Below are 26,574 nucleotides of genomic sequence, written 5' to 3'. Positions count from 1 at the left end.
ACATTATGAAGGGTGATTGGTCTGTGAATCAAAGATACCCCTTCTTCACACAAGAACCTTGCCCATTTCTTCAGACACAGAGCAGTTCCTTGCTAGTCTCTATCACCACACATATAAAGTCCCATTTATAGGATGTTAAAGTCAATTATTTTCTAATAAATGCAATCAATGCATTGAAAATATCCATGTAATCAAAAACAATCCTGTATGTTTCTTTTGTGTTCCATGCTAAAGCTTCCCTATAAAGACATTGCTTAGCTTGGGGTGGAGGATAATGTCATTTTTCATAGTCCTGAATTTAAGATGATTTTATTATGTGAGTGAATCATCTGCCTTTTCTTAGCTTTTAATTAATTATGCAGATTCAAGAACCTTTTTATTCAAAGTCAATCAAGATTTAATGGATTCCTTTTATTAGCTTCCGACAAATTGCCTTTCTCAGATGGAAGAGTGTGTGCATTATTCATTTGAGAGAAGCATTTATGACTGAGTGAAGCTCTCTTAATGGTGTTCTTAGATTTACATGATTTGTCCACTTACTGTGACTCATTGGGCTTGCAAACTATCAGAGGGATACCCAGCCCTGAGACGCCCAGAACGCAGGCCTACCAGTCAAGCTAAATGCATTCTGTCCTCGCTTCAAGACAAGTTATACTGAACCATGCCTGAGAGCACCTACTGTTCCAGACGACTGTGCTCTCTGACTTCGTAGCCAATGTGAATAAGAACTTTAAACAGGTTAACATTCTCAGCGCCGCAAGGCCAGATGAAATACGAGGGTGCATGCTCTGAGCATGCGCAGAGCAGCTGGCAGGCCTCCTAATGAGCTTTTTGAACCTCTCCCTGACGTAATACCAGTTGGCTTTCATTAGACCACCATGGTCTCTGTGCCCTAAAACGTCATGGAAACTGGCCTTAATGACTGTCATCCAGCAGGGCTGACAGAATATCCGTAACTGTGTAAGGCTTTGAAAGGCTGGTCACTGCTCAGATCAACACCATCCAAGGGATCTAAGTAATCAGATTACATATAGTAACTGAGTGCGGGTAATCCAAGAGTTATGTTACTGATTGCAATTTTGTACAGGTAACTTGTAACTATAATGGTTTACTTGAAGATAGTTACCCTGTAGCGGCGCACAGGGACAGAAAAACACACTGACTGTTTATTATCGATCCTCAATACCCTTGATCCCCAACAAACTGACTTTCCTATTTAAACATCCTGCAAATTTTGTGATCCTAATTTGTCGTACACTTTCCATATCCATTTTATTACCTATTAACAATGTTTTCTCCATTATCTTTCTTCTGTTTTCTGTATTTGTACTCTATTACCTCTAGCCTATGACAAATGTAAACCTTTGACCTCTAGCCCTGTATTACCTGTGTCTGGTATTCTATGACCGTAACCTCTAACCGTCATCTTTCTCTGTTCTCCAGGTGATCCAGCGTAGAGAAGACGGTTCAGTCAACTTCTTCAGAGGATGGGACTCCTACCGCGATGGATTCGGCAAGATCACTGGAGAACACTGGCTTGGTAAGTTTGTGTGTGAGATTCTTGCATAACTGTATAGCCAGGACAAAATATGTGGGGAAGGTTTTCCTGTCTACATTTCGAAAAAAAGGAATGTTTTGGCTTTAGTTTTAGGGCAAAAGTTACAATTGGGGTTTGGGTTTGAATTACGATTAGTGTTAGGTATTTCCTGATTTAGAGTTAGGCCTTAGGACTAACTACATTGAGATTGAGGTTAAGGTTAGTGTTTGGTTTAATGGTTGAGATTAGCAAGAGTAGGATTTATTTTAAGGGAAATCAACTTTGGTGTCTCTATATAGAAAAGTTAACGTGTGGGTCTGTGTGTTTTTTGGAGTTGGGTGATATGAGCAAAAATCTGCACCATAATACATTGACTGAATAGAAGAGTAACATTAATGTACACTACATGTTATTTAACATTAAAACTACTGCTATTACTTTGAATTTGGCAGTTAATATTTGGTTCCCTTATCATCTCCCACAATAGCAAACTTTCGCAAGGCACGTATTACTCTGTACCACCTCTGAAACAGTAAGAATTTTGAATTAAGTCCATCTGCTACTCCAGGACATTTGTGCTGACATACTGTAGTATCCTAATATCTGTTTACCAGTTGTTGCTGGAAACATAAACACCAAACAATAGTTTGGCCCTACTATTGTTATTGCTTTGGTCTGGCATGATAGCTGTTTCATGTAAGATCAAGAAGTGTGGGATGCTAGGCGTCTAATGTGTTTTTAGACAGCGTCCAGTTACTATCCCCATATTTAACCACTGATACATCATGTCGCTTTGAGAGCATCACAGGGTTCTCTCACTCTGTGTCATTCAGATTGGGTGGTTGTCTGCTTAGCCTGAAACTCATAACAAGCATGAATGACCAAAATAAGTGCTGAAACTAAAATAGCTTATATTTATCTTGTGCTTGTATGCTTCATGTGTCCCAAACTGCTCAGTCATGACAGTCGGTTGCTGTAAGAAAACACATTTGGGGAGTTTTTCTCTAGCCTCTCCTGATGAATTATGATGTTACGAATTGGGTGAACATCTCAGGCCTCTCCTGATGAATTATGATGTTACGAAGTGGGTGAAAGTCACAGGCTTCTCCTGACGAATTATGGTGTTACAAAGGGGTGAACGTCACAGGCTTCTCCTGATGAATTATGATGTTATGAAGTGGGTGAACGTCACAGACCTCTCCTGATGAAGTATGATGTTATGATGTGGATGAAAGTCACAGGCCTCTCCTGATGAATTATGATTTTATGAAGTGGGTGAACGTAACAGGCCTTTCCTGATGACTTATGATGTCACAAAGCGGGTGAAAGTAACAGGCCTCTCCTGATCAATTATGATGTCACAAAGTGGGGGAAAGTAACAGGCCTCTCCTGATCAATTATGTTACGAATCACCACAAGAAAAAACAACACTCAAACTCACATGGTTGTTTTTTTTTACATATTATTCTGTGTAGTTATTGTTAACAGAACTTTACACTCTGATAAAACGCCTGATAATAGCAGATTCAAATGTGTTTGACGGTCACCATATAGAATTTAGCCAAGAGCTAACATCACAAAGAGATATCAGTAACAGAACTGATGATGAAGTCTCTATTAAAAAAACAGATAATGAATCTCAGTGAGACCAACCTATCAAATGTTTTATTCCCTGCCTGCACAACCTATGTGGAATAGCTGCTGTCTGGAAGCGTTTAAATATATGCCGATCTGCTGTCAAAATGGCTGAGTTAATCTCATCCTATGCTGCTCTTAGGGCACTTGACTCTGGCCCTAATAGAAACTTGGATTACCCAAGAAAAGACGGTACTCCAGTTTCTTTCTCTTCAGCTGACTGTGTTCTCCCATAGTCGTTGTGGTTGTGGCACATGGCTACTCACTACTTCAACATGTACATTATTTCTCTTCCTTATTGCTCTCATCTCTATATTCTCTTTTAAATTCAATGTGACCTGTCCATTCAACCTTAACATTGTCTTCCTTACTGTACTTTCACATGGTCCCTTGGTTTTGTCATACCTTCAAATGTTCTCTTTTATCATTGGTACACTCATCTATATCCTTCCCCGTACTGAAAACCATGTGGTGAAATGCATCTCTGCATGCCTGGCTTACATCACTGCTTGGATGTCATCCCATTTACCGCAAGCTCAACCTTGACAAGACAGAGCTGGTCTTCTTCAGCAGGATGGCCTGTCAGCTTCAAGTCCATCATGGTTGATACCTCTACAGTGTACCGCTCCCAGAGGGCAAGGGACCTTGTTGACACTCTAGATGACACCTTGTCATTCTCCACATTCTCTGCATGAGTCACTCTTGCAGGTTGCCTGTGTGTGCAACCAAACGCCAGCAACTTGTCCATTTGGGCACACATCTGCTTCAAAGCCACAGTGGTTTTCTATGATGCAGCAAAGGCAAATTCCCCTCCATTCCATCAGGCAGTGCTTAACTATGCATCCCAGTCAAGCCCTTCCTTCTGCCACCACCGGGCTCTTGGTCATCCCACACTTCTGTCCCGTCGAAGCGTTTCTCAGTCCTTGGATGCCAGCTGCCCCTTGAGGCTAGGATAGCCGAGTATTTAAACCTTGTCAGAATAAATATGAAACACTACCTTTTAAAGAGAACTGTCACAATCCTGCACTTAGGCCATGCCAAAAAAATAGGTACCCCATATGAGTAAGACCAAAGCAGAGGTGAATGCATGGGGAGGATCTTGAAGAGTGGGAAACCAGTGCCTTTATCTACCTCTGGCCCATTTGTGCCCATACCTGCTAATGGCTCTCCCTGCTCTACCCAACAACACTCTGCAAAAGAACAGTATTGAAGTACAAATAGCAGGAATATATTAGCACAATTTTTCTAGTGGAAGTGTAGTAGTAGTAGTAACATTAGTAGTGTGCACTATATTCTGCACGTATAGTGGTAAGACCGTTTATGTAGTATCTCCTCGGTCTTTGTAGATGGAAGGCTGTTCTGTGTACAGTGGGTAGTCCGTTCATGTAGTATCTCCTCTGTCTGTGTAGATGGAAGGCTGTTCTGTGTACAGTGGGTAGTCCGTTCATGTAGTATCTCCTCTTTCTGTGTAGATGGAAGGCTGTTCTGTGTACAGTGGGTAGTCCGTTCATGTAGTATCTCCTCTGTCTGTGTAGATGGAAGGCTGTTCTGTGTACAGTGGGTAGTCCGTTCATGTAGTATCTCCTCTGTCTGTGTAGATGGAAGGCTGTTCTGTGTACAGTGGGTAGTCCGTTCATGTAGTATCTCCTCTTTCTGTGTAGATGGAAGGCTGTTCTGTGTACAGTGGGTAGTCCGTTCATGTAGTATCTCCTCTGTCTGTGTAGATGGAAGGCTGTTCTGTGTACAGTGGGTAGTCCGTTCATGTAGTATCTCCTCTGTCTGTGTAGATGGAAGGCTGTTCTGTGTACAGTGGGTAGTCCGTTCATGTAGTATCTCCTCTTTCTGTGTAGATGGAAGGCTGTTCTGTGTACAGTGGCTGTAGCTGTGCGTCTGCAGTCTGCCGTGTATTTAGCTTTTAACGTCAAGTCTTTGCCTCTGTCTGCAGTAGAAAAGGTCATCTTATGCTGCGGCTCGTTAAAGACAATCAAACAGCCGGGGCAACACAAAGAACTAGATGAGGTTTCCGCCCTAATTATGTTTTTCTTCTTTACCCTCACATAAAAAATAACACGGTTACATAGTGCAGTGTTTATAGCGTTACATGACATTCCCTTTCTAAGGGACATTTGGAGGGCCATCATCTGTGAAACACTTTAAGTGGTGTAAGTACATGTGATTAAAGGAGCTAAAGAGGTGGTGTGTCTATGCAGACTTGTGTGTGCGTATATATACAGCTCCGGAAAAAAATTATAGACCACTGCACCTTTTACTTTCCTTTCCAAAAAAGTCGAAAAGGAAGGTTTTGAGTGAAGAACAGAAGTGTTAAATTTTCAGTGGTCTGTTAATTTGAACCCCTCTGTTCCTCACTCAAATCCTTCCTTTTCAGCTTTTTTGGAAAGGAAAGAAAAAGGTGCAGTGGTCTATACATTTGTGTGTGCATGCACATGTGTTCACGCGTGAGTTGTGTGGTTGCTAATATAAAAAAAAAACACGGATTTGCATAGACACGCATGTCGATGTGTGTCAGAATGGAAGAGATTGAGGAGCTCTCTAACAACCAGGAGGAGACAGGCAGCGGGGACTGAGGGAGGGAGGAGAGCACTCTGGACACAGCAGGGTTGTGGGAAATGGTGATCACCTCCTATAGCCAACAGGCACGGCCTTCCGTTCTCCTGTTGTCCTCCTCTCTTCTCGCTACGTAGGAGGGCTGTGTTGTCTGCAGAAGGTCTGGGGAGCTCTTTAGGCCGGCTGTGTCTCAGTAAAATATTTACTTTCAGTTTATATTGAATTGGTGTCCACACTAAAAGACCACCTCTCGTCATCTCTCTCTCTTTCTTTCTCCCTCTAATTTCTCTTCCACAACGAAACCTTTATATCTCGCTCTGTTTTGCTCTATCTTTCATTCTCTCCCTCTGTCTCTTTCTCTCAGTAGACATAACAGACAAATGTTTCAAAAAGGTTAAGACATTCCAAATCTTATATTAATATCTATATACAGTGTTGGATGTTGTGAAAATATAAATGTCAAGGGAAATAAGTAGATAAATATTGGTTATGGGGTTATGGATAATGTTGTTTTGTAATGGCAATTGATCGCTTGTCTTGCTGCTGTGAATGCACATTGTGGTGTTTCAGCTAACAGATAAGGTTTGATAACTTTTTCTTTTCTTTAAACTGTGATCTTTTGGAAATGCTGTACATACACTGTATGTGTCTCTCAGATGTAACTAATTGGAGGATTTTTAAACAGATTGTAATTGGGATCTTAGTTAGATGTTATTAACCCCCACAGCCTTGTTGAAGTTACCTGTGGTATTGATGTTTAGGATAGGCGTCATGTTTTGTGTGGACACAGTATTTGTGCATATTTTCTATTATTGGAACTGGCATGGGGGAACTTTTTTAAAAACACCATCACTGAGATCCACTGTCTGGACCAAAATCTGTCAGGCTGTGTGCAGCAGATCTATGTGCTTATGTCTGGTTTGCGACAGAAGTACTTATCTCTGACTCTAACATGGTGAACTGCCTGGGTGAGTTAGCAGATTTGGGGTGTCAGAGAGTTGCTATGCACAGTGGAAAACAAACAGGAGGTTTTGTTTTTATCTTTTGAGATTCATCACAAACCGTCTTCTAAAAATGATGCTATACATGGCAATGCATTTGTTTTGATCAAATCTCTGTCTTTTTTCTCGTTTCCCCCTCTCTTGTGCTCACCCTCTTGCTTTATCCCTTTCTCTTGCTCTCTCTCTCTCTGTTTGTGTCTCGGTTTCTATCTCAGCAGTTTGAGTGTTCAAAAAAGCAAAACGGAAACTCAGTCAATTAACCCCCCCAAACGCTTAGAAGCTTTGGAAACTCTGTTCACAGCACTATAGTCACTGTAGCCCCAGCACCAGCCCAGAAGGCACACTGCACTGCTCTGTAAGCCTTCAGCACTCTGCATGTAGGAATAATCCAAACAGAACCGTGTCTCTGTGACAACCCACAGAATGAACGTGCTTCATCAAGGCTGCTCTTTTCCCATGTGTGCGTTATGCAATTTAAATAGGTGGCTCTGTAGCTTAAGGCTTAGTGACACGTGTATACGGTTCACATGATCATGGATGTGTTTTCCGCTCAAAGTCATTCGTCTGTGTTGATTATGTGTGCTTTTCTGTGTACAATAAATAAAATAACCACACACATTCACTCAAGTTTAGAATGGGTGGCCCTGAGTGTTAATCACACAGGCGCACTCTATTTTCTTTCACCTCTTGTTCACATAGCAACACAATTATAGACACGCACTCAATCAAAACACACAGCTTATTTAAATGCACGAATACACTCAAAGCCAATCTTAAAAAACACACGCTCACAACACACACGCACACGCTTTTACCACGCTGAGAGGCGTATGTCTCGGTATTCCGCTCACGCAGCAGAGATTTGGAGAGGGCTGCATCTCTCTGAAGAGAGAAGAGGAATCAAAGGTGGCTCTGAATCCTGGGAGGAGGCATGTCTGGGGCACAGCGGCTGTAAGCTGCCTGGCCACACAATCACCAATCAACTAGAACTTCTGAATGAGCATTGTTTGTCCATTCACAGACCTTTGGTTCACCTCTCCCTTCTTTACACTAAGCCACACCCCACCCCTCCTCCTACCTCCTCACCCATTGTTTCCCTCCCCAGCTTGGTCCAGCCCTCCTCTACCATGTCCTCTCCATCCAGTCGTGTGTCCCCCCCTGAAGGCCCTCAGCAGTTACCTCGACACCCCCCCACCCACTCCTTACTCCTCTCACTCCTTGTGTCATCAGAAAACATCCCATGTTTTCTCAAGCCGTCATGCCTTATGGTTGCCGCTCAGCCCCTCAACTCTCAACCCCATGTCATCACAAAGTCCCTGCCAAGTCCTTTAGGACCCAGCCCATGTCCTATGTCAGTGCTCCCATCCACCTTTCCCCTCTCCTCATCTGTCTCTCCCATCCACCTTTCCCCTCTCCTCATCTGTCTCTCCCATCCACCTTTCCCCTCTCCTCATCTGTCTCTCCCATCCACCTTTCCCCTCTCCTCATCTGTCTCTCCCAACTACCTTTCCCCTCTCCTCATCTGTCTCTCCCATCCACCTTTCCACTCTCCTCATCTGTCTCTCCCATCCACCTTTCCCCTCTCCTCATCTGTCACTCCCATCCACCTTTCCCCTCTCCTCATCTGTCACTCCCATCCACCTTTCCCCTCTCCTCATCTGTCTCTCCCATCCACCTTTCCCCTCTCCTCATCTGTCTCTCCCATCCACCTTTCCCCTCTCCTCATCTGTCTCTCCCATCCACCTTTCCCCTCTCCTCATCTGTCTCTCCCATCCACCTTTCCCCTCTCCTCATCTGTCTCTCCCATCCACCTTTCCCCTCTCCTCATCTGTCTCTCCCATCCACCTTTCCCCTCTCCTCATCTGTCTCTCCCATCCACCTTTTCCCCTCTCCTCATCTGTCTCTCCCATCCACCTTTTCCCCTCTCCTCATCTGTCTCTCCCATCCACCTTTTCCCCTCTCCTCATCTGTCTCTCCCATCCACCTTTCCCCTCTCCTCATCTGTCTCTCCCATCCACCTTTCCCCTCTCCTCATCTGTCTCTCCCATCCACCTTTCCCCTCTCCTCATCTGTCTCTCCCATCCACCTTTTCCCCTCTCCTCATCTGTCTCTCCCATCCACCTTTTCCCCTCTCCTCATCTGTCTCTCCCATCCACCTTTTCCCCTCTCCTCATCTGTCTCTCCCATCCACCTTTTCCCTTTCTCTTTCTCTCACCTAATTCACCTTCCTCCTCATCTCTTCCTATCCACCTAGCCCTCAGCCCCTCTTACCTCAATCCACATCGCCCTCTGTGACATCACAAAGCACATGTGAATACCTCAAACCAGACAGCAGCAGCTGCTCTGCTCGAACAAAAGAACTAGCCAAATTATGCCCCAATTACGTCTGCTGTAATCTGCCCTCAGGTCATCTCAGCTTCTGACAGCAGCGAGGTTAGAGGTCAGAGACATGCCCAATTACAGTGAAAGGCGGGAGGGAATGAGGAGGACAGGACAGAGGATGAACTGTGCGGGGGCGGGGGAGGGGGGTTTCTCCTATTGGTGTGTAATGCAGAGAGTGTGATCTCTCTCTGGCTCATTAGCAGGGAAGGGCTGAGGGGCGTCATCAGTTGTTCTGCATGTCAATGTCAACCATGTAGTACAGGTGGAGAGACAGAGAAATGCATGGATGGGGAAGGAGAGAGGGCGATTGAGGAAGAAAGATATTGATCGCGATGAGAGGGGGATGGAGTGACAAAACAAGAGATGGAGAGAGGATAGAGAGTGAGCAAGTGAAAGGTGGAGAGAGAGAAACTGAATGAGAGTGAGAGAGAGAGACGAAGAGGCTTCGGCAAGTATGCAAAATATTTGGGGTGGGGGAGTCTGACAGATGAGGAGATGCATTGTGGGAATGCTGGACAGTGTGTTCCTAGCTGGAAGCGGAGCATTGTGCATTAAGCCTTGAAGGATGACCGAGATGTGGATGGAAGGTGAATAACACAGTTAAGAGATGTCTGTATGTGCAGAGACTGATTGTGGGCTCCTGCACTGTGGCATGTTGTTCAACTCGGCTAACATCTCTTACTGCTCTCCGAGTCTCTATGTCGTACACTCTTGTTCTCTCTGCACCCCAAAACTCCCAACTCTCTCCATTCCTCTGTGCTGTGCTCTCTTTGTCTACCTTTTTGTCTTTATCTCAGATTATTGTGAAGTCTGACTTACCACAGAGTAGCTGTTTGATGATGATGACAACACACACAGACACATTGCAAAGCTCATGCCGATTTTTTTCTTAACCTCGTACTTGTAAGTATTGTTTTGGTGCTGTTGTTAAACGTATCTGTTGCAGATCAACATGGTAAAAATGCTTCAATACATTATTGAATGTATGATCTTTGTCTTTCATTCTTGCCTCAATAGCTTATCTTGTTGAAGACAAACTTATACGCAACTTTTGCACATACACAACTTTAAATACAATTGTCATGAATTACATTATTCACAGAGCATATATATCATTTCGTCAGAAGAAAAGAGGTGTCAAATACTCCTGCATACAATTCAAATAGCTTTAAAAGCGCTCAAGGCAGCTGTTTTATTGTTACATTTCTTTACAATATCGTTGAAACACATAGATGCGTAGTACAAAGCTGGGCTACTTTTATTTTGGGTTATTCCACCTAAAGCAGGGCTTCCCCATCCTATTCCTGGAGATTTACTTTAGTGTAGATTTTGTCTCCCTGTTGTAAAACGCCTGATATAGCTTCATCCAGCTAACTATTTGAATCAGTTATGCTTAGTTACGGTTGGAGAGAAAACCTGCAGATTCTCTAGAAACAGGGTTGTGCAGCCCTGGCCTACATCATTGACCTTCTAGCTAGCTTGCCATCAAGACAGGACGTATTGCATGCTAGCTGTTGTGTTAGTTCTATTCTAGATAGCAACTCTCTTCAGATTGCACAGTGATTTAAAACTGGTATTCACAAGAGCATCTTGCCAATATCCTGGGCTATTCCTTTAAGCTTCCACATGCAGCCAGGGAGGCATACACACACACACACACACTGCTCTTTCAACAGTGTGATGATAAGATGATAGCTAGTAGGAAGGTCACAACGTATGGGCCCTGAGCCGCACTTCGTCAAGTCTTTTTGTTCTTGCTGTATAAACGGACCCATTATTCCCGACTGTATCAGTTTCAGCTGGTCTACATCTCCATCCAACCACACGCTGGATCTTCTCCCATGCTGAGGCCATCGTTTTCTCGGCGAGGTGCCATGCTATCCCCTGCATTGTTATCCTGCTCCTTTGTAGTCTGGCACGAATGCCCTAAATAATAGAACAGAGCGTAAATCTGATTGGCCTTTTTCATATTGTTTTCTCTCAAAGATGGCTGTGGTATTGGTTTGGATTTTATGAAAGTGGGATCTTCATCCAGCAATGCTTTGTTCTGGAATCAGAATGCCAGCCCAGACTGAAAGTGACTGTCACTAGCTTTCAGTTTCTTGTGACAGGTGCCAACCGAAGCACCCACGGGGAAGGGTTGTCAGTTTTTATATCCTAGGACACACACAGCCCTCCTGGTGCACAGTAGTGCAGCTTTTAGAGCAGCTGTTTGGATTCTTTGATATACTGGGTGACGGGCAAATGTCGGCACGTGCAATGATTCAACAGAAAGTCTTCTTGTCGTGATGCATCCCGAGCCACTTGACTCTGTGGTTTAACGCATCCAGAGCCACTTCACTCTGTGGTTTAACTCAACCCGAGCCACTCGTTTACGCATCCAGAGCCACTTGACTCTCTAGTTTGACTCATCCAGAGCCACTTGGCTCTGTGGTTTAACTCATCCAGAGCCACTTGTTAATGCATCCTGAGGCAGTTGACTCTGTGGTTTAACTCATCAAGAGGCAGTTGACTCTGTGGTTTAACTCAACCAGAGCCACTCGTTAATGCATCCAGAGCCACTTTACTCTCTGGTTTAACACATCCAGAGCCATTTGACTCTGTGGTTTAACTCATTCAGAGCCACTAGTTAATGCATCCAGAGGCAGTTGACTCTGTGATTTAACGCATCCAGAGCCACTTGACTCTGTGGTTTAACTCATCCATAGACACTTCACACTGTGCTTTAACGCTTCCAGAGCTCAGGCAGTAAGCAAACTTACATTGATACCCCATGTTTTTGGTATTCTATGTTTTATTATGCATCAACATCATTCATCTCACTTTGGTTTCTACTGTCCAAACAGGGCTATGCCAGTGAATAATTGCAGTATTCTTTCTCATTCTTGTCCTCTCATCTGTTAAGATCCCCTCAATACTGTCCCACACAAATCTTGTTTTGCCACTCCATTCTTCTGTATTCACATTCAACCAGTGGAGCAAAATATATTTAATGTAATTTAATAGTTGGTGACATGTTAAAACTTCCCTCACCAGCCACCAGGCCAGCAACGTATCGGCTAACCAGGCCTCTTTCAATGCAGTGTTAGCCAAGCTTTCATCGCAGAATGCCTATAAAGCCTTTTTCATCTAACGTGTCAGGGGGTTCCGAATTGTGTATCCCTGATATGTCGGACCAGATTGTGCAACATGTCTGCCTGCCTAGTATACCCAGGTAGTGGACGGGGCCGGACTAGTCTAATGTGAGTTCAATATACGGAGTGACTGGGAGAAAGGCTATTTTTATCAGGCCGTGGTTGGTCACAAGCCTTATTCCAATCTCCTTTCATGGCAAAATGGATGGAAGATTTTTGTTGACCTTGTACTCACACATTCCCCTGTCTCTGCCTGCTACTACACTCCATCATGTGTGTGTCTTTTCATTCCAGTAACTTTTAACAACCCTCTCTCTTTTTCATTGTCAATCCCCGCCCTCATTAAAGTCTTCTCTACAGTGCCCATGATCCATTTAGACTCATCGGTCATCACTGTTAGTAGTAGGGAAAAACTGATAGGCTTTGAGGATGTATAAATTGTGTCTGATTGTTTGATTAGTGTGTGTATGTGTGTGTGTGTGTGTGTGTGTGTGTGTGTGTGTGTGTATGTGTATCTTAGTACAGATGTATGACATAGTTCTGTATGCGTTTGTAACTAAGTAAGTCTTCCTCCTCAAACTAACTAATGACAGATATTAATAAAGTTGAAATTCAATCCAAACTCATCCAGCCATGAAAGGATCGTCTTCACAGCTCAGAAGGGTTTAGTCCCACTGTAACACACCACAGCAACAGGAAAAACATGAAATGACACAATCGCCGACTTAAAAATAAAAATATAGAAACTACAATCCCCTGCATATATAATTCATGTGGACACATAAGTGTTTTCAGTTAAGGGTTCCTCCCACAGCACATTCATATCTAATCTATTATTTAGGAGTTAGGAGAGGAGAGAAGTCTCTTCTGTGATTTTCATGCTGTCAGTGTTCATCGAGCCCCATCAGCTGCTATTAGAGGAGCCCGGCGTAGGCAAGGCCCTCAGCAGGCAGTCCTAATGCTGTTACACGCGCTCCTCCAACTTTCAGCGCACTGCATCCGCCTCAGGAGTTTCAAGAATTAGGGGAGGAGAGAAGTCTCGTGTGTGATTCTCATAGTCCCAGTGTTCAGCATGCCCCATCAGCCACTATCAGAGGAGCAGAGCGAAGGCTAGGGCTGTCAGCAGGCTGCCCTGATGCTGTCACACCCTTTAAAGCTAGCCTAGGCAACTTCATTAGGCTGCGGGACGTTTGTCCTAGCGGATTGGTCTGGGGAACAAAACATAATTATTATATTCTATGTTCATTTTATAAACACTGCAAATGAAACATAAACAAGTCCAAAAAGAGATCACATTTGAAAATAGTGAATTCATACCTTCACTGTTTTCATAGAAACAACAATGTCTATGTATTTATTTTTGTGGTAATTACTGGGGACCTCCTGAAATAATACAGAGAAAAATACTTTAAGAAAGTGAGCCTTCATCTGCTTCATGTTGTGGATGGTACTCAGCAGCTTGCCCTGGAATTACTATACTGCTAATGAAATTCCCATCCACAGATAGAAGCTTCCTACCATACTCCATTATCTGCAGAACCCAGAAACCCTCACACATTTATACCTCCTGCTTATTGAAGATTGGAGAACTCAGCAGGAGTGGATGGTTGCAATTTGCGTCAATTCTGTGGTAATTCCGATATTACGGGGATCGTTGGCAATTGGAAACCCCACTCTCTGTTGGTGAAGCCACTTAATTTGATGCTCCTCATATCTGGCATGCCCATGGGCCTGAAGTACCCCATTCAGTCTTTCTCCCTCTCTCTTTCTCTCAGTCTGAACTCTGGTGTGAAACCAAACCATCGCCGATGCAAGAGAAAATCATTTTAGATCGTTTTTTTCATGAGGTTTTACATTTTATGGGTGGATTCTGCACATCAAGGAGTGTTCAAGGAGCCATTGAAAGTGTGATTGAGGAATGATTGAATGAGTCCAGTGATAATGAAGAGAAAAGGACTGGTTTTCACTCAGCTCACTGCAACCCTGTGGTAGTTTACCGTTTGCAGCTTTTGATTTCCTCATTATCACTGTTATATGAAGCACAATGGGGCTGTGTTATTAAGCATTCTCACATGATCAGTAATGAAATATGTTAACTACTGTTGGGGTTCTAATGCGTTTGTAAGAAATGGATAATGGATCCGCTTTCTTCGTGAATAACAACCACGACATGATTCCATCTCTACTAAGACAAAGCAGCACACGATGGATTGCATTTCAGAACATTTAAAATCTGCCAAGAACATGGGAAAAATAGTTGTTCCCTTCATAACATCCATTTAACCAATAAAATGAATACTCCGCAAATTCTGAATTCAATCGGGTTCCCCGCAATGGGAATTAAATATGAAAATACAAATCTTGTGGATGACCCAGTGTTGACATGTCAAAGAGATTATTGTGGACTTTTCAATTTGCATGGAAAGTGTAGCATATACTATACATGGTTGTAGAGCTATACATTTGAAAGTATGGACTAATCTTTGAATGTGTTAGAATAGAGACATGAGATTTGAAGCATTGCTTTCCTAAGAATAGTATGTACCCTTCTGTCAGACACCCTATAGAAAATCCATTTCTCTCCTTTCCTTTTTCCCTCTGTCTCACTGTCTCCCTATTCCTCTCTGCTTTCTTTAACAACAAACTGTGAACACTGTTTAAGTCTGCATCCTGCTGAATATTTGAGCTCAGTAAACAGTCGTCCATTCCTTTTGTGTGTCCTGTGGGGATCGAGGCAGATGTATCAGCACACAACACCATGTCACTGTGTAACTAAAATACCTCCAGTCCCACTGTGCTCTATACTAAGTGTAGTTGATGTTTAGGCTACCACAGTCTGGGTAGTCCACAAGCAGTAGGTTAGCCTGTAGATCGTTGGCTAGAATTCTCCATAGTCAAGTATGTTACTGATGACTAGCATAGGATTGCCTATGCTTATTAACTGTATAACCCACGCCATGGTTGGCACCGGTCTTTACCTGAGTAGGTGCCAACCTGGAATACCTTAAATTAGGATTGGAGATTTCTACTCTCACTGGCACCCAGTCCCTAACCACTTTTGGCTTTGGTCTGATCGTTGTTAGCATGGAGCAGTACACACTTCACATCCATTCAGGCAGCGTGTCTCCCTGGTTTCTTCAACGTGGTGGGAGATCTGCCCTGTCATCAGAATCGAAGCTACACACTGGATGGTCGCACGGATTTGGAAGCTGTTTGGCAAGGCCGCTGAAATGTCGCCTTCAAAATAGCCGGCACCCTTGCAAAGCACAATACATTTTAAAAAGATATCGTGTAAAATAAACAAGACTGATTATTAGCTTTATTGTAATTTCTTAACATGTTGAATATTGTTCTACTTTTCTACTCTACTTTTCAAATGTCTTCTAATCATAAATGCAAGTTTCAAAATTATTAGCAGTGTAGTAATTTTCTATTATGGACTGCTCTCAAATCACAGGTTAAAATGGGGGCCTATTGCAAAATGTAGTCTTTTTTCCCCCCGTAGTGTCATACCTCATTCAGTTGTTACAAATGTAACTCCATGTTTTTCTCTTCTTGAAATTGGAGGCAGATCACATACTGTTAGTTGTGATGTTTCTTAGCACTTTGTTTTTACCAGTGTAACTGTTACTCAGAAGACACCATCTCACAACACTTCTCGTAGCTTATTCCTTCACAGCTCTATAGCCTTCACTTCCCTCGAGCCCAGCTGTACTCAGCCCACTAGAATAGACCATGACTTACGTGGAAGACTGGAACCTCTTACTCTTTGTGTACATGTGTGTGTACTGTGTGCGCGTGCATGCATCAGTGTATTCATGTGTGTTTGTGTGTGTTCATGTATCTGTGTCTACGTGTGTGTGTGTGTTTGAATGTGTGTGTTGCCCTATGAATGTGTGTGTTCAGTCTGTTCCCCGTCAACCCATCAGGCCTACAGTAGCTGGGCTGCAGCTCATTCTGTTTTACCTGAAAGCACTGCTGCATATTAATGTCTCTCTTTGGCTCTCTTGCTCTCACTCTCTCTCTCCCTCTTTCTAATCTCTTTCTCTTTGTCTCTCTCTCTCTTTCTCTTACTGTCTGAATCATTGCCTGAAAGGCATGCCAACTCAATATTTATTGCTCCATTTCCATCCCTCCTTTCCGCTCCTTCTCCCTGTCTCTCTCCCGCTCTCCCTTTCCTTCCATCTCAGAGGTTAAGTTCACATGATCTCATACAAGATGAGCCATTGTTTTTGCCTACTAGCGTTTAATTTGATTGTATCTCTTTGATTCTGACACTTGAAGGCAGCTATTACTCTGTATTTTTCCTGCTGGAATGGGAAGCTATTTGTGAAACAGAGAAGAGTTGAAAGCACTCGTGAGATCTCATCTGTACATCTGATCTGTCTTTGTGCAGGTAGAGATTGGAGGTGAGATTAGCAACAGCACTGCTTCACTGGTGAAGGAGGCGACAGAGTGGAAAGAAGAGAAATAAATTAGGGGTCACACTCTCTTTATGTGAGCGTGTGTATGTGTGTATGAGGGAGAGTTAGTAAGGGTGTCTGCATTGGACACATTTCAGTGTGACTTTTGGTTCATCTCCCTTGTCTCCTTGGCTCAAATTTCATTGATAATTCACAACGGGCAAACGACCAGGCTTGCGCTGGGGATTACTGTTGGTGACAGGGTTCACATTAGCCAGCTAATGCCGGCTATTTGCCGGGATCACGCGTGGCAGATGAAAATATCACTGGCCAAATTGTCCAGTGGGAAATATGCCAATTAAGTAAATAAATTAATGTATTAATAGCCTATTAAATAGCTGATGTTGTGTGACCTATAAGATATGTTGTCAAGACAACGGGTGAGTGGATTACCGAGTGTTTGGTCTTGTGGCTTAGCATGGCGTGAAACAAGCGATGGTGTAACCAAGGCCAGCATGAAAAGCATCAAGCTCCTGCTCTTCAAGAAATGGGAGATGCGACAACAGACAAAAAAAACAAAAGATGGTTAAGACGTGAAAATGTAGATGGAATAGACAAAATGTTCTGCACCACTTGTGAGTGGGCATGTAGGACAAATGGCTTCCCCAAAAGGCTCTATCAGTTTGAAATCCTATGCACTTCCAGAACACAGTCAATGCTTCAACCACACATCAGCAGTTCTAACAGCAAAGTGCCACGGTACAGCACTGTGATAACATGACCAAGTCGAGAAAAGACTTGCTGATCTCACAGAACAAATTAGTTTCACTTGACAAAAAAACAACATTGCATGCCATCAGTTTGCTGGTTTAAAAGCCCCTGAATTTGAAAACGATATACATTTATCAAGACACACAAGCAGCGGAGCACTTCTATTCAATGAAGTTGCGCGGGAAATTGACTGGAATTTGACAAACGTGGAATTGGGACTGACCAGCCTATTATTAAATTGTTTTGACCTAATTGCTTCTTTATTTAGCTTATTTTCAAGTTATTTTAATTGACTGGATTGGAATACAAAGAGACATGCATTTAATGTAGGATCATTTCTATATCTAATTAAAAATAGCAAGGCTATTTGTTTAATTGTATTGTTGTCTATATGCACAGGGCTGGGGATTAGTGTTGATGATGAGGGCTGGGTATTAGTGGTGGTGATGAGGGCTGGGGATTAGTGTCAGTAATGAGGGCTGGGCCTTAGTGTTGGTGATGAGGGCTGGGGATTAGGGTTGGTGGTGAGGGCTGGGGCTTAGTGTTGGTGATGAAGGGGTGGGGATTAGTGTTGGTGATGAGGGCTGGGGATTAGTGTTGGTGATGAGGGCTGGGGATTAGTGTTGGTGATGAGGGCTGGGGCTTAGTGTTGGTGATGAGGGGTGGGGATTAGTGTTGGTGATGAGGGCTGGGGATTAGTGTCTGTGATGAGGGCTGGGGCTTAGTGTTGGTGATGAGGGCTGGGGCTTAGTGTTGGTGATGAGGGCTGGGGAATAGGGTTGGTGATGAAGGCTGGGGATTAGTGTTGGTGATGAGGGCTGGGGATTAGTGTTGGTGATGAGGGCTGGCTTGGAGGATGGATCTGGTGCTTAACAGTGGCTAAACATACACACACAGAAGAGAAGCAATGATGAAGTGTATGAGGATGAGATGTAGGAAGTGAGAGAAAAATGGGAGAAATGGAATTGATCTAGAGGGAGAGAGCTAGGGCTTCCACTGTATTCCACAGCTACAATGTTATTTTTTTTTATATCATCAAAAGCTAATGTGGGTCTTCATTTAAACCAATGTTATGACTAAGGTTGGCAATGTTGTTAAGGATTAGGGTTCACATTTTTTTTATAGATGGTTAATGGTAGACTACATATTGAGAGTTTTGCTCTAATTGTGTAATAATTATTGTGCTTTGTGGCTGTGGATGCTAGATGGCCAGGCACTAGATGAGGAGGATGCATCAGGCGGAGAATGAGTGTCAAATTATCCCAGGTTCTTCATGGTGTAGTGTCATATCACCCTCACTGCTGCTGCCAATGCTTGTGGGAAGAGATGTTTGTCATAGTGTGTATTTTGGTGTTTTTGGCACCCCAAGCACACTTCATATTGATGTACATTGACATGCCAGCATCTCAAAGACCAAAGTAGATCTGTCGCCCTTCAGACACTGTGTCTACAGTACATGTCCCTCATCTCTTAAGAGGCTTTATCTGAAGGTTGTAGATATCTGCTGTCCCAAAACAGGCTGTATCTAAAGTTTGACGGTATTACTCTTACTTTGAGAGGTTTTGTCTACAGGTTATCCCTCCCTCATCCCTCCAATAGCTGTTTCTACAGGTTGTAGAGATCCGTCATCCCTTCACATGCAGAATCTACAGGTTTAGGGCATCACTAGTCCCTTCACTGTCTGTATTGTACTAACAGGTTTAAGGAACCACTCATCCCTCCACAGGCTCTATCTACAAGTTTAAGCCATCAATCATCCCTTCACAGGCTTTACCTACAGGTTTAAGTGCCCTTTAACTCTTATTGCTCTGATTAATTATTATGGTTTCATGAATTATTCCCAGAAAGGTGGTTCATTATGTATGTGGTATCATAAGACCAGCTTAATATGTTTCTCACACTATGTGGGTGTTAACTCTGATTCACTTCCAGACAGATGTGGATAAGAAAGAGGGAGTTAGGGAGGGGTACAGAGATGCAGGATAGAAAGAGAGAGAGAGGAGGTGTAGTCACGCACTGTCGATGGCAGTGTGTCTGTGTTATAAAAGAAAGTGTGGTGGTGGGCGTGGGCATTTTGGCTTTAATCAGTTCTTGTCAACATGTGGATGTGACCTGCCAATTTAACTTGGCATGCAAAAACCTATGTTTAGCACACACTTTATTTAATGCATTTATTCCCAGTCTTACTCGCTCACTATGCATAATGTAGACATTAGGACGTAACTGTGTTTGTTTGGTGCTGAAATGGGGTGCTGGAAGGGAATTCAACATGAGGACCAATCTGTGGTGCTGAAATGGTTTATCTACCGTAAATGCAATTCAGGCCTTGTCCCTCTCTCTGATTCTCTCTCCCTATCTATGTATATCTCTAATTGCTGTGGTGGCATGATGTAACGATGTAAATACGACGTTACATAACAATGTCCAAAGCATACTTTGTTAGGAATATACTTCATTAACCATATAACATCATTAAAGTAATAATAGAAATAATAATCGAGAACGTCAACAGGACAATTTGTAGAAAACTCTACAGAAAAAAACATAACTATGGTATAATAAAGGTTTGTTGGTCTGTCACTGTTCCTCATCATAATGCAGAGGGCAATGTAGTGTGCTGCCCATCTACCCAGCTCAAGGCATCTTCCATAAAAGGATGTGTCTCCCTCTCTCCTCATCCACGTATCCCCTCTCATCCCTTCTCACTGAACGACTCCAGTCCACTCTCTTCATCCGACACGACATTAGACCCTACACACGCTAAACCAGAAGCCCATCCAAATGATCGGGATCGGGTCAGTATGTCACTAGTTGTCAGTGTGCTGTGGTTACAATGGTTGTGTTCCTTTATGGCACAGGAAGTGGTTTAACCATGGAGACAACATGCAATGCCATTTAAATCTGTGGTTTTATCATGAAAGTGACTATTTCTCCCTGATTTCTGCAGGAAGAATACATTGCCTGGGAAGATTGAATTGACTGACGGAGATGGCGTATAATCTTCATTAAGATTTCCACGTGGTTCCTGCAGTCACACGCCGCCATGACATTCTCAGTCCCACAGCTCAGTAAAAAAAAAAAAAAAATGGACGTTAGCACTCTCTTTTTTGTTAGGCTGAAATTGCTCCAGAGATGGAATCTGCCGCTCATGCACGGCTGGTGTCTTTTCAGAAACCCAGGAGGATATATTTCAATAGAAAATGACATAATATGTATTAATGATGCTTATGCTAAACTGGATCTTCAGTGAGGGCTTTGAAGGACCCTAGAGATAGGTGTTGAGTAGGTGCCTTGAGGCGAACGCGAAGCAAACATCCCTAAGATCATTATCCAGCTTTAGAATTAGGCTGGAATTTGCAGTAGTGATGGAGGGGAGGGGGATTCTTTTCCTGAGTAAATACCAGAAGTGCTGTGGTCCTCTGGCTAGATTCACCCATGAACCGCTGTAGTTGTAAATACACATAGGTCTGTATGAAGATAGGACTTGACTTTCAGGTCCATATCACATACATACACACACACAAAGAATGCGTCTTAAACATGCCAAAGAAATCAGACTGAAAAAAAGTTTTAAAGTTATCTCAAAGAGCCCAGAGATGTTGAAGGGTCAACAGTTAATCTGAAGTTTCTCGATACGCCTCCTCGACTGTTCAGTCAGCTGTTCAACACACACCTTTCTGCGCGTTGCTCCCTTGGGCACTTCTCCTTTGATGTCTGTGTGTGAGTCTCCTCTATTCTGCCGAGGCAGGCGACAGCACGCCTCTCAACAGACATGTGTTCAAAGACCCCCCTCGACCACTCAGCCCTGATAGTACCATCATGACTCCTCTCCTCACGGAGAGCGGGAGTGAAACCAATAGAAACTGAAAGAGAGGGAGATATTGAGGGTAGAACAAAGAGGGATAAAGGTGGTCTGGTATATAGAATAGAACAGAAAGAGATAGAGAGAGGAAAAGCACAAAGACATTGACAGAGAGACAGACAGGGAAAGAGAGAGATAGAGGGAGAGAGACAGACAGACAGGGAGAGATAATGGGAGAGAGAGACAGGGAGAGATAGAGGGGGAGAGAGACAGACTGGGAAAGAGATAGAGGGAGAGAGAGACAGGGAGAGATAACTGAGAGACAGACACAGAGAGAGGGGGAGAGACAGAGAGGGAGATATAAAGAGAGAGACAGACAGGGAGAGATAGGGGAGTAACAGAGAGGGAGAGATAAAGGGAGAGACAGACACTGGGAGAGATAGAGGCTGAGAAAAGGCAGTGTGGTATAACAGCTTCCCTGCAGCCACGCAGAGGGAGAAAAGCATTATGAATAATTAACACTGAGAAATGTCACAAGCGGCAAAGAAAAGTGTAATCATTCCACAGCCTGCTTTATAGCTGTTTTTTTATTATATTCCTTTTTCTCAGTTTCTCTCTCCCCCACGGTGCTTTATGAGCAAGACAGAGGGGTTGGCTTAAAAACAACCAATACGTCAACGATGACTTAAAAACAACCAATACGTCAACGATGACTTAAAAACAACCAATACGTCAACGATGACTTAAAAACAACCAATACGTCAACGATGACTTAAAAACAACCAATACGTCAACGATGACTTAAAAACAACCAATACGTTTCCCTTCTAGGACATACTTTTTGAATCAAAGCAAATAAATCATTAATATTTGAACCTTTTAACAGCATCACACAGACTTCCAGCTGAGGCCTTTTACATTTTTAATCACAAGACATCGATGTCTCTCTCATTAGCTGTTCTAGCACATTTGAGAAATACAAATCTCTCGCGCTAATGGTTTAATCAATGTCAAAAACGAGTTGTTTTATCTCTTCGGAAGAGGGGCCTCACCATTGCTGTCTGGGCGCACTGCCCCCGCCCCCCTCCGGCCTTCCCCATCCCTCCCTCTCTCACTCTCTCACTCTCTCACTCTCTCTGTCTCCCTCTAAAAAAAAAGAAAAGAAACACTGACAAATTGCACACTTAATGGACCCAACAAGAAAAAAAAAATGTGATGCCTTAAAAACCTCAGAACTCTGGAAATGAGTTATGGATTACTCTGACCCAATTCTAATAAGGTAATTGGGTATATTTCATTTTTAACACGTCCTTATTCACCGGCTCCTTACCAGGATAACAAAGCAATGGTGTCCTCTCACATGTATTTATCTCAGGTCTATATTTAAAAGGCGTGTATTGTTTACTATTTTTATTTCCTATTACAGGTACTTGAAGAAGATGTAGGAGATCAAGGTGATGGTTGTAAATGAAATGCTTCTGCAGTCTGCATGCTGTGGAATCCTCAGTAGATCATTTGGGCATCATGTGTAGCATTTTGTAAATAATGTTATTGGATGTTTTCATCCACTAGGAGGCAGTATGTTATGCATGTCACTTTCATTTAAAAGTTGGAATGATTCGTTCAAGTATGTTGTAGGCCTAAAACTGTGGATTATGCATCTTTCCTAGAGGCCAAGTACTGCAGGGGTATAACTGAACAATAACTTAGTCTTTGGGGAGATCAGCAATGTTTTGGCAACATTGTCATGCATTGCATGATTGGATTGTTGCGTTAGGATGCTGTATACTGTATGGTCACTTGCTGGAATTATACATAATAACAAACAAAGTGAAAATGATTCCTTGAAAAAAAAGCTGTATTGTAGCTGTTGGTGTGAGGTCTTGGAAGGACCAGAGATGTGTATCATTGTGAAATGTACGCTCTTGGATTAGATGTTGCAGGTACCAAAATGTGTCATTTCTGTAGGTCATAAAAGAATGGCACAAGTATAAAATTTTACTTATTATGGCTTAGTACTGGTCAAGCACTTCTTAATAAGTGATTGACCAGTACTGACTTGCATTTGCAAGGCTTTGGATATCTTTTTATATCCTTTTCCATTTATAAATTTCCATTACCTTGTTATGCAGGTCTTTTGACAGTTATTTTCTGCTCCCCATGGCTCAGTATCCAGCCTGCTCAGTGCATCCATGTGAGAGCTAAAAAACTCATTGACTATTTATACACAGGCACTAATTGCAATTTAAAAAGCCACAGATGTGGGAAATGTACCTCTAATTGGCATTTTCGCCTGTGTGTTTCACCTTGTGTGTCTATAACAAGGCCAAACATTCAAGGGTATGTAAACTTTTGATCAGGGCCATTTGGGTGATTTCTGTTATCATTATGATTTAATAAGGAGCCAAATGTGATGATAAATGGCTTCATATGATCACTGTACTTAAATAAAAGACAGCGTTTTTGCATGATTAGTCACATTTTCAAAATCTGCAATTTCTGCAAACTTATGAGCGCAACAGTACATGTACTGTTGTTGCTTGAGCTTCGGGGTTTTAGGCTGGGTGACTCTATAAGTACTTTGTGATTTACTGCTGATGTTAAATAGACTTTATAAAATGCATTTGACTGATTAGTTGATTGAACAGTTGTAGGGTGATATTCGGACAGGATAGGGTCGACAGGATTAAAACAGTTTGGACTGGCCAAGATAGAGCAGGATAGGATAGGATGAACGTTTAATGTCCCGTGGGCTTGGTAGGATTTTCTTGGACACACAGTACTGCTGTACAAAAATAGATACTGCACATTGCGCACTCAACATGAGCAATACAGTATGGTGCTCCTAACCCTTATTATAAACATTGTATACTCACACAGCAACATGCATAATAGACTAGACATCACCTTGTTCTGTCAGCAGTGTACTAACACAGCTCAGCCTTTCCTATTGCTCTTCTCACATTCCTAGTCGAAGAGTCAGAAGGCTTCCAGGGCATCAGAAATCACGGCATTCATTGGGCCCAGATCTTTATCAATGACAGCAGAGCTACTAAAGCACTTATCCGTATGTCAACTTCTGTCCAATTGTAGAATTGAACTTATAGGACATTTTTGTCATTAAAGAGTTCATATTGTTTTTTCTTGTTAGGGACAAAAGTCAATATGAAACATAACAGATATGAGAAATTAAACAAATGATCCATTCCTAATGAGTCTTTAATAAAACATTTAAGTCATACTGTCTGGTTCTTCACTTTGCCGACACAGGGAATAGAGTTTTCTCCTCGTTAAACTGTGACCGAAAGGGAAATCAGAGAGAATTACAGGAGCCGCTCCTAACGGAGCAATTAGTATGATAATTCACCAGCAAAACACTTGAAAATCATACTTTTAGAGGAGCAGAAGCAGTTTAAGTAACTCAACAATAGCATTTAATTAACATGGCTCACAAGGAAGACCACACCTGAGTGTTTAAGTTTGAACCAAAGAAGACAATGAAAGTCTTTGTTGTTAAGGAATGTCTCTATTTGGCTTAGTGTCAAATCACACCCTATACCTTACATCCTGAACTACTCTGGTGCAGGGGTCTATGGGCCCCTTTGGCCCTTGTGAAAATAAGTACACTGTGCGTGTCACTTGGAAGAAGCCTGGTTTAATTATTCTCAGTAATAGTCTGAGAGTGAATCTCCAGGGCTTCAATTAGATAGTGAATTAAATACATGGAAATGTGTATGTGTGTGTGAATCCAGAGGGAATCTTTAAACAGAGCTGTGTTGCATCTGCTAGTTTATTTCTAAATCTCTTTCTGAAGAAGAGAATTAACGCACAGCCCGTTCTTTTGAAGTTCTAAAGCCCTGCGCCAATACAAATCCCCTTTTTCAACCTGAAAGACAATGGCCAGAGCTTAGCCATAATGTTGACAACCATTTATGTGATCTGGTTATCATTTTCTGTTGAGTGGCAAGTGTCACATCAGATTACCCCGGTCTACCATCTCTTTCCCTCTGAGATAATATGTGAATTACTTTCCTCCTACATTTTAGTTCAGGGCTGGGTTTTAGTCAGATGTTAACAATCACTAGCATAGCCATGTTTATTATTTAGAAACCCCTACTTTCGTTCTGCAAATGATGGCTAAACAGCATTTTGATGTAAATGGAAATGAAAAGTGAAGAGACAGACAAATGACCACCTTAAACAGCTGAGCTCTGAACAGGCAACACTGTAATTGTTAGTCCCCTCCACAAGGGCACACAAGTCTGCATCACTTTTCTGAGGTGCAACCGAAACGAGGACTGTTTTCTAGCACAGAGTTATGTGAAAATGGGATGGGAAAGGCCAGCAATGGTTGACTCCACAGTTACAACTGAGGGGATATTTTCCTTAAAGGACTGGGAAGTCTCTGGAGAGAACTGCCACTGTCTGTCTGACATACAGCTTGTTGTGGCATCAATTCTTTCACTGATGTACGGTGTGTGTGTGGGTGCGTCCGTGTGTGTGTGTGTGTGTGTGTCGGTGCGTCTGTGTGGGAGTGCTCGTGCATGCATGCTTGTGGGCGTTTATTGTGGGAATGTGTATGTGCGATCTGCTGATGCTCTGTGAAAGTCAAAGCCTGCTGGATCCAGCTCCTGTTGAGTGAGACTAAACCCAAACTAAGCAGCCCCTCTAGCCCCTCCCGGCTTGCCTCCCAAATAGCATCCTGTTCCTTCAATAGGGAACTAGTTCCAGGGCACTATGGGCCCTGAAGATAATAGCGCTGTACAGTAAATAGGTGGCCATTTGGGCCCCAGAGAGGGAAGCAACATGGATGAATGGTAATCGGCCTGTTTCACCAGGGTTTGCTGTCAAATTAGGCCTCTTCGTCAGCCCTCTCTGTCAGACCACACTGAGGCGCGCTGAGCTGCGTGATTAGTAGTGAATTCAAATGAGACAGAGCCATTAGATGTGAAGTTTGGATGGGAACCGAGAGTGCTGAACTGAACTTCTTATGAGGTGTGTCTTTTGGCTCCTGTTAACATATCTGTACTGTCTCTGTAAATAAAGGGACCAGTGTCTGACAGAAATATTTGAAATTGGTTTGATATGCAGTACATTTATCAATATGAATTTCTTTATGAGTGTAGTTATAGTAATAAAAACATATTGATTGGCACAAAGAAACTCCACCTAGCAACCTCAAAAAATGTGCAGTATGTTTTTTTTCATAATCTTGATGAAATGACCAACGTTATACTAGTTGGTCTAGTAATACTAATCCTATTCATCTACTGAAATAGCCAGTGTTCTTTAGTAATACTAGTCCTATTTGTCTACTGAAATAGTCAGTATTTTTTTGTAATAC

At 42.7% G+C, this 26,574-nt stretch overlaps 1 protein-coding gene across 2 annotated transcripts in view; it reads left to right on the top strand.

The window, feature by feature from the left end:
- LOC105015243 (fibrinogen C domain containing 1) overlaps window positions 1-26,574 on the top strand; it is a 143,758-nt gene that overhangs the window by 102,024 nt on the left and 15,160 nt on the right. For both annotated transcript variants that reach the window (XM_010878248.5, XM_010878249.5), the window contains one exon: window positions 1,444-1,540. In XM_010878248.5, coding sequence (XP_010876550.2) covers window positions 1,444-1,540 — 97 coding nt within the window. The remainder of the gene's footprint in view (window positions 1-1,443; window positions 1,541-26,574) is intronic.

Source organism: Esox lucius, chromosome 14 (assembly GCF_011004845.1).
Source record: "Esox lucius isolate fEsoLuc1 chromosome 14, fEsoLuc1.pri, whole genome shotgun sequence".
Lineage (NCBI taxonomy): Eukaryota > Metazoa > Chordata > Actinopteri > Esociformes > Esocidae > Esox > Esox lucius.
This window is presented reverse-complemented; position numbering and strand designations above follow the sequence as displayed.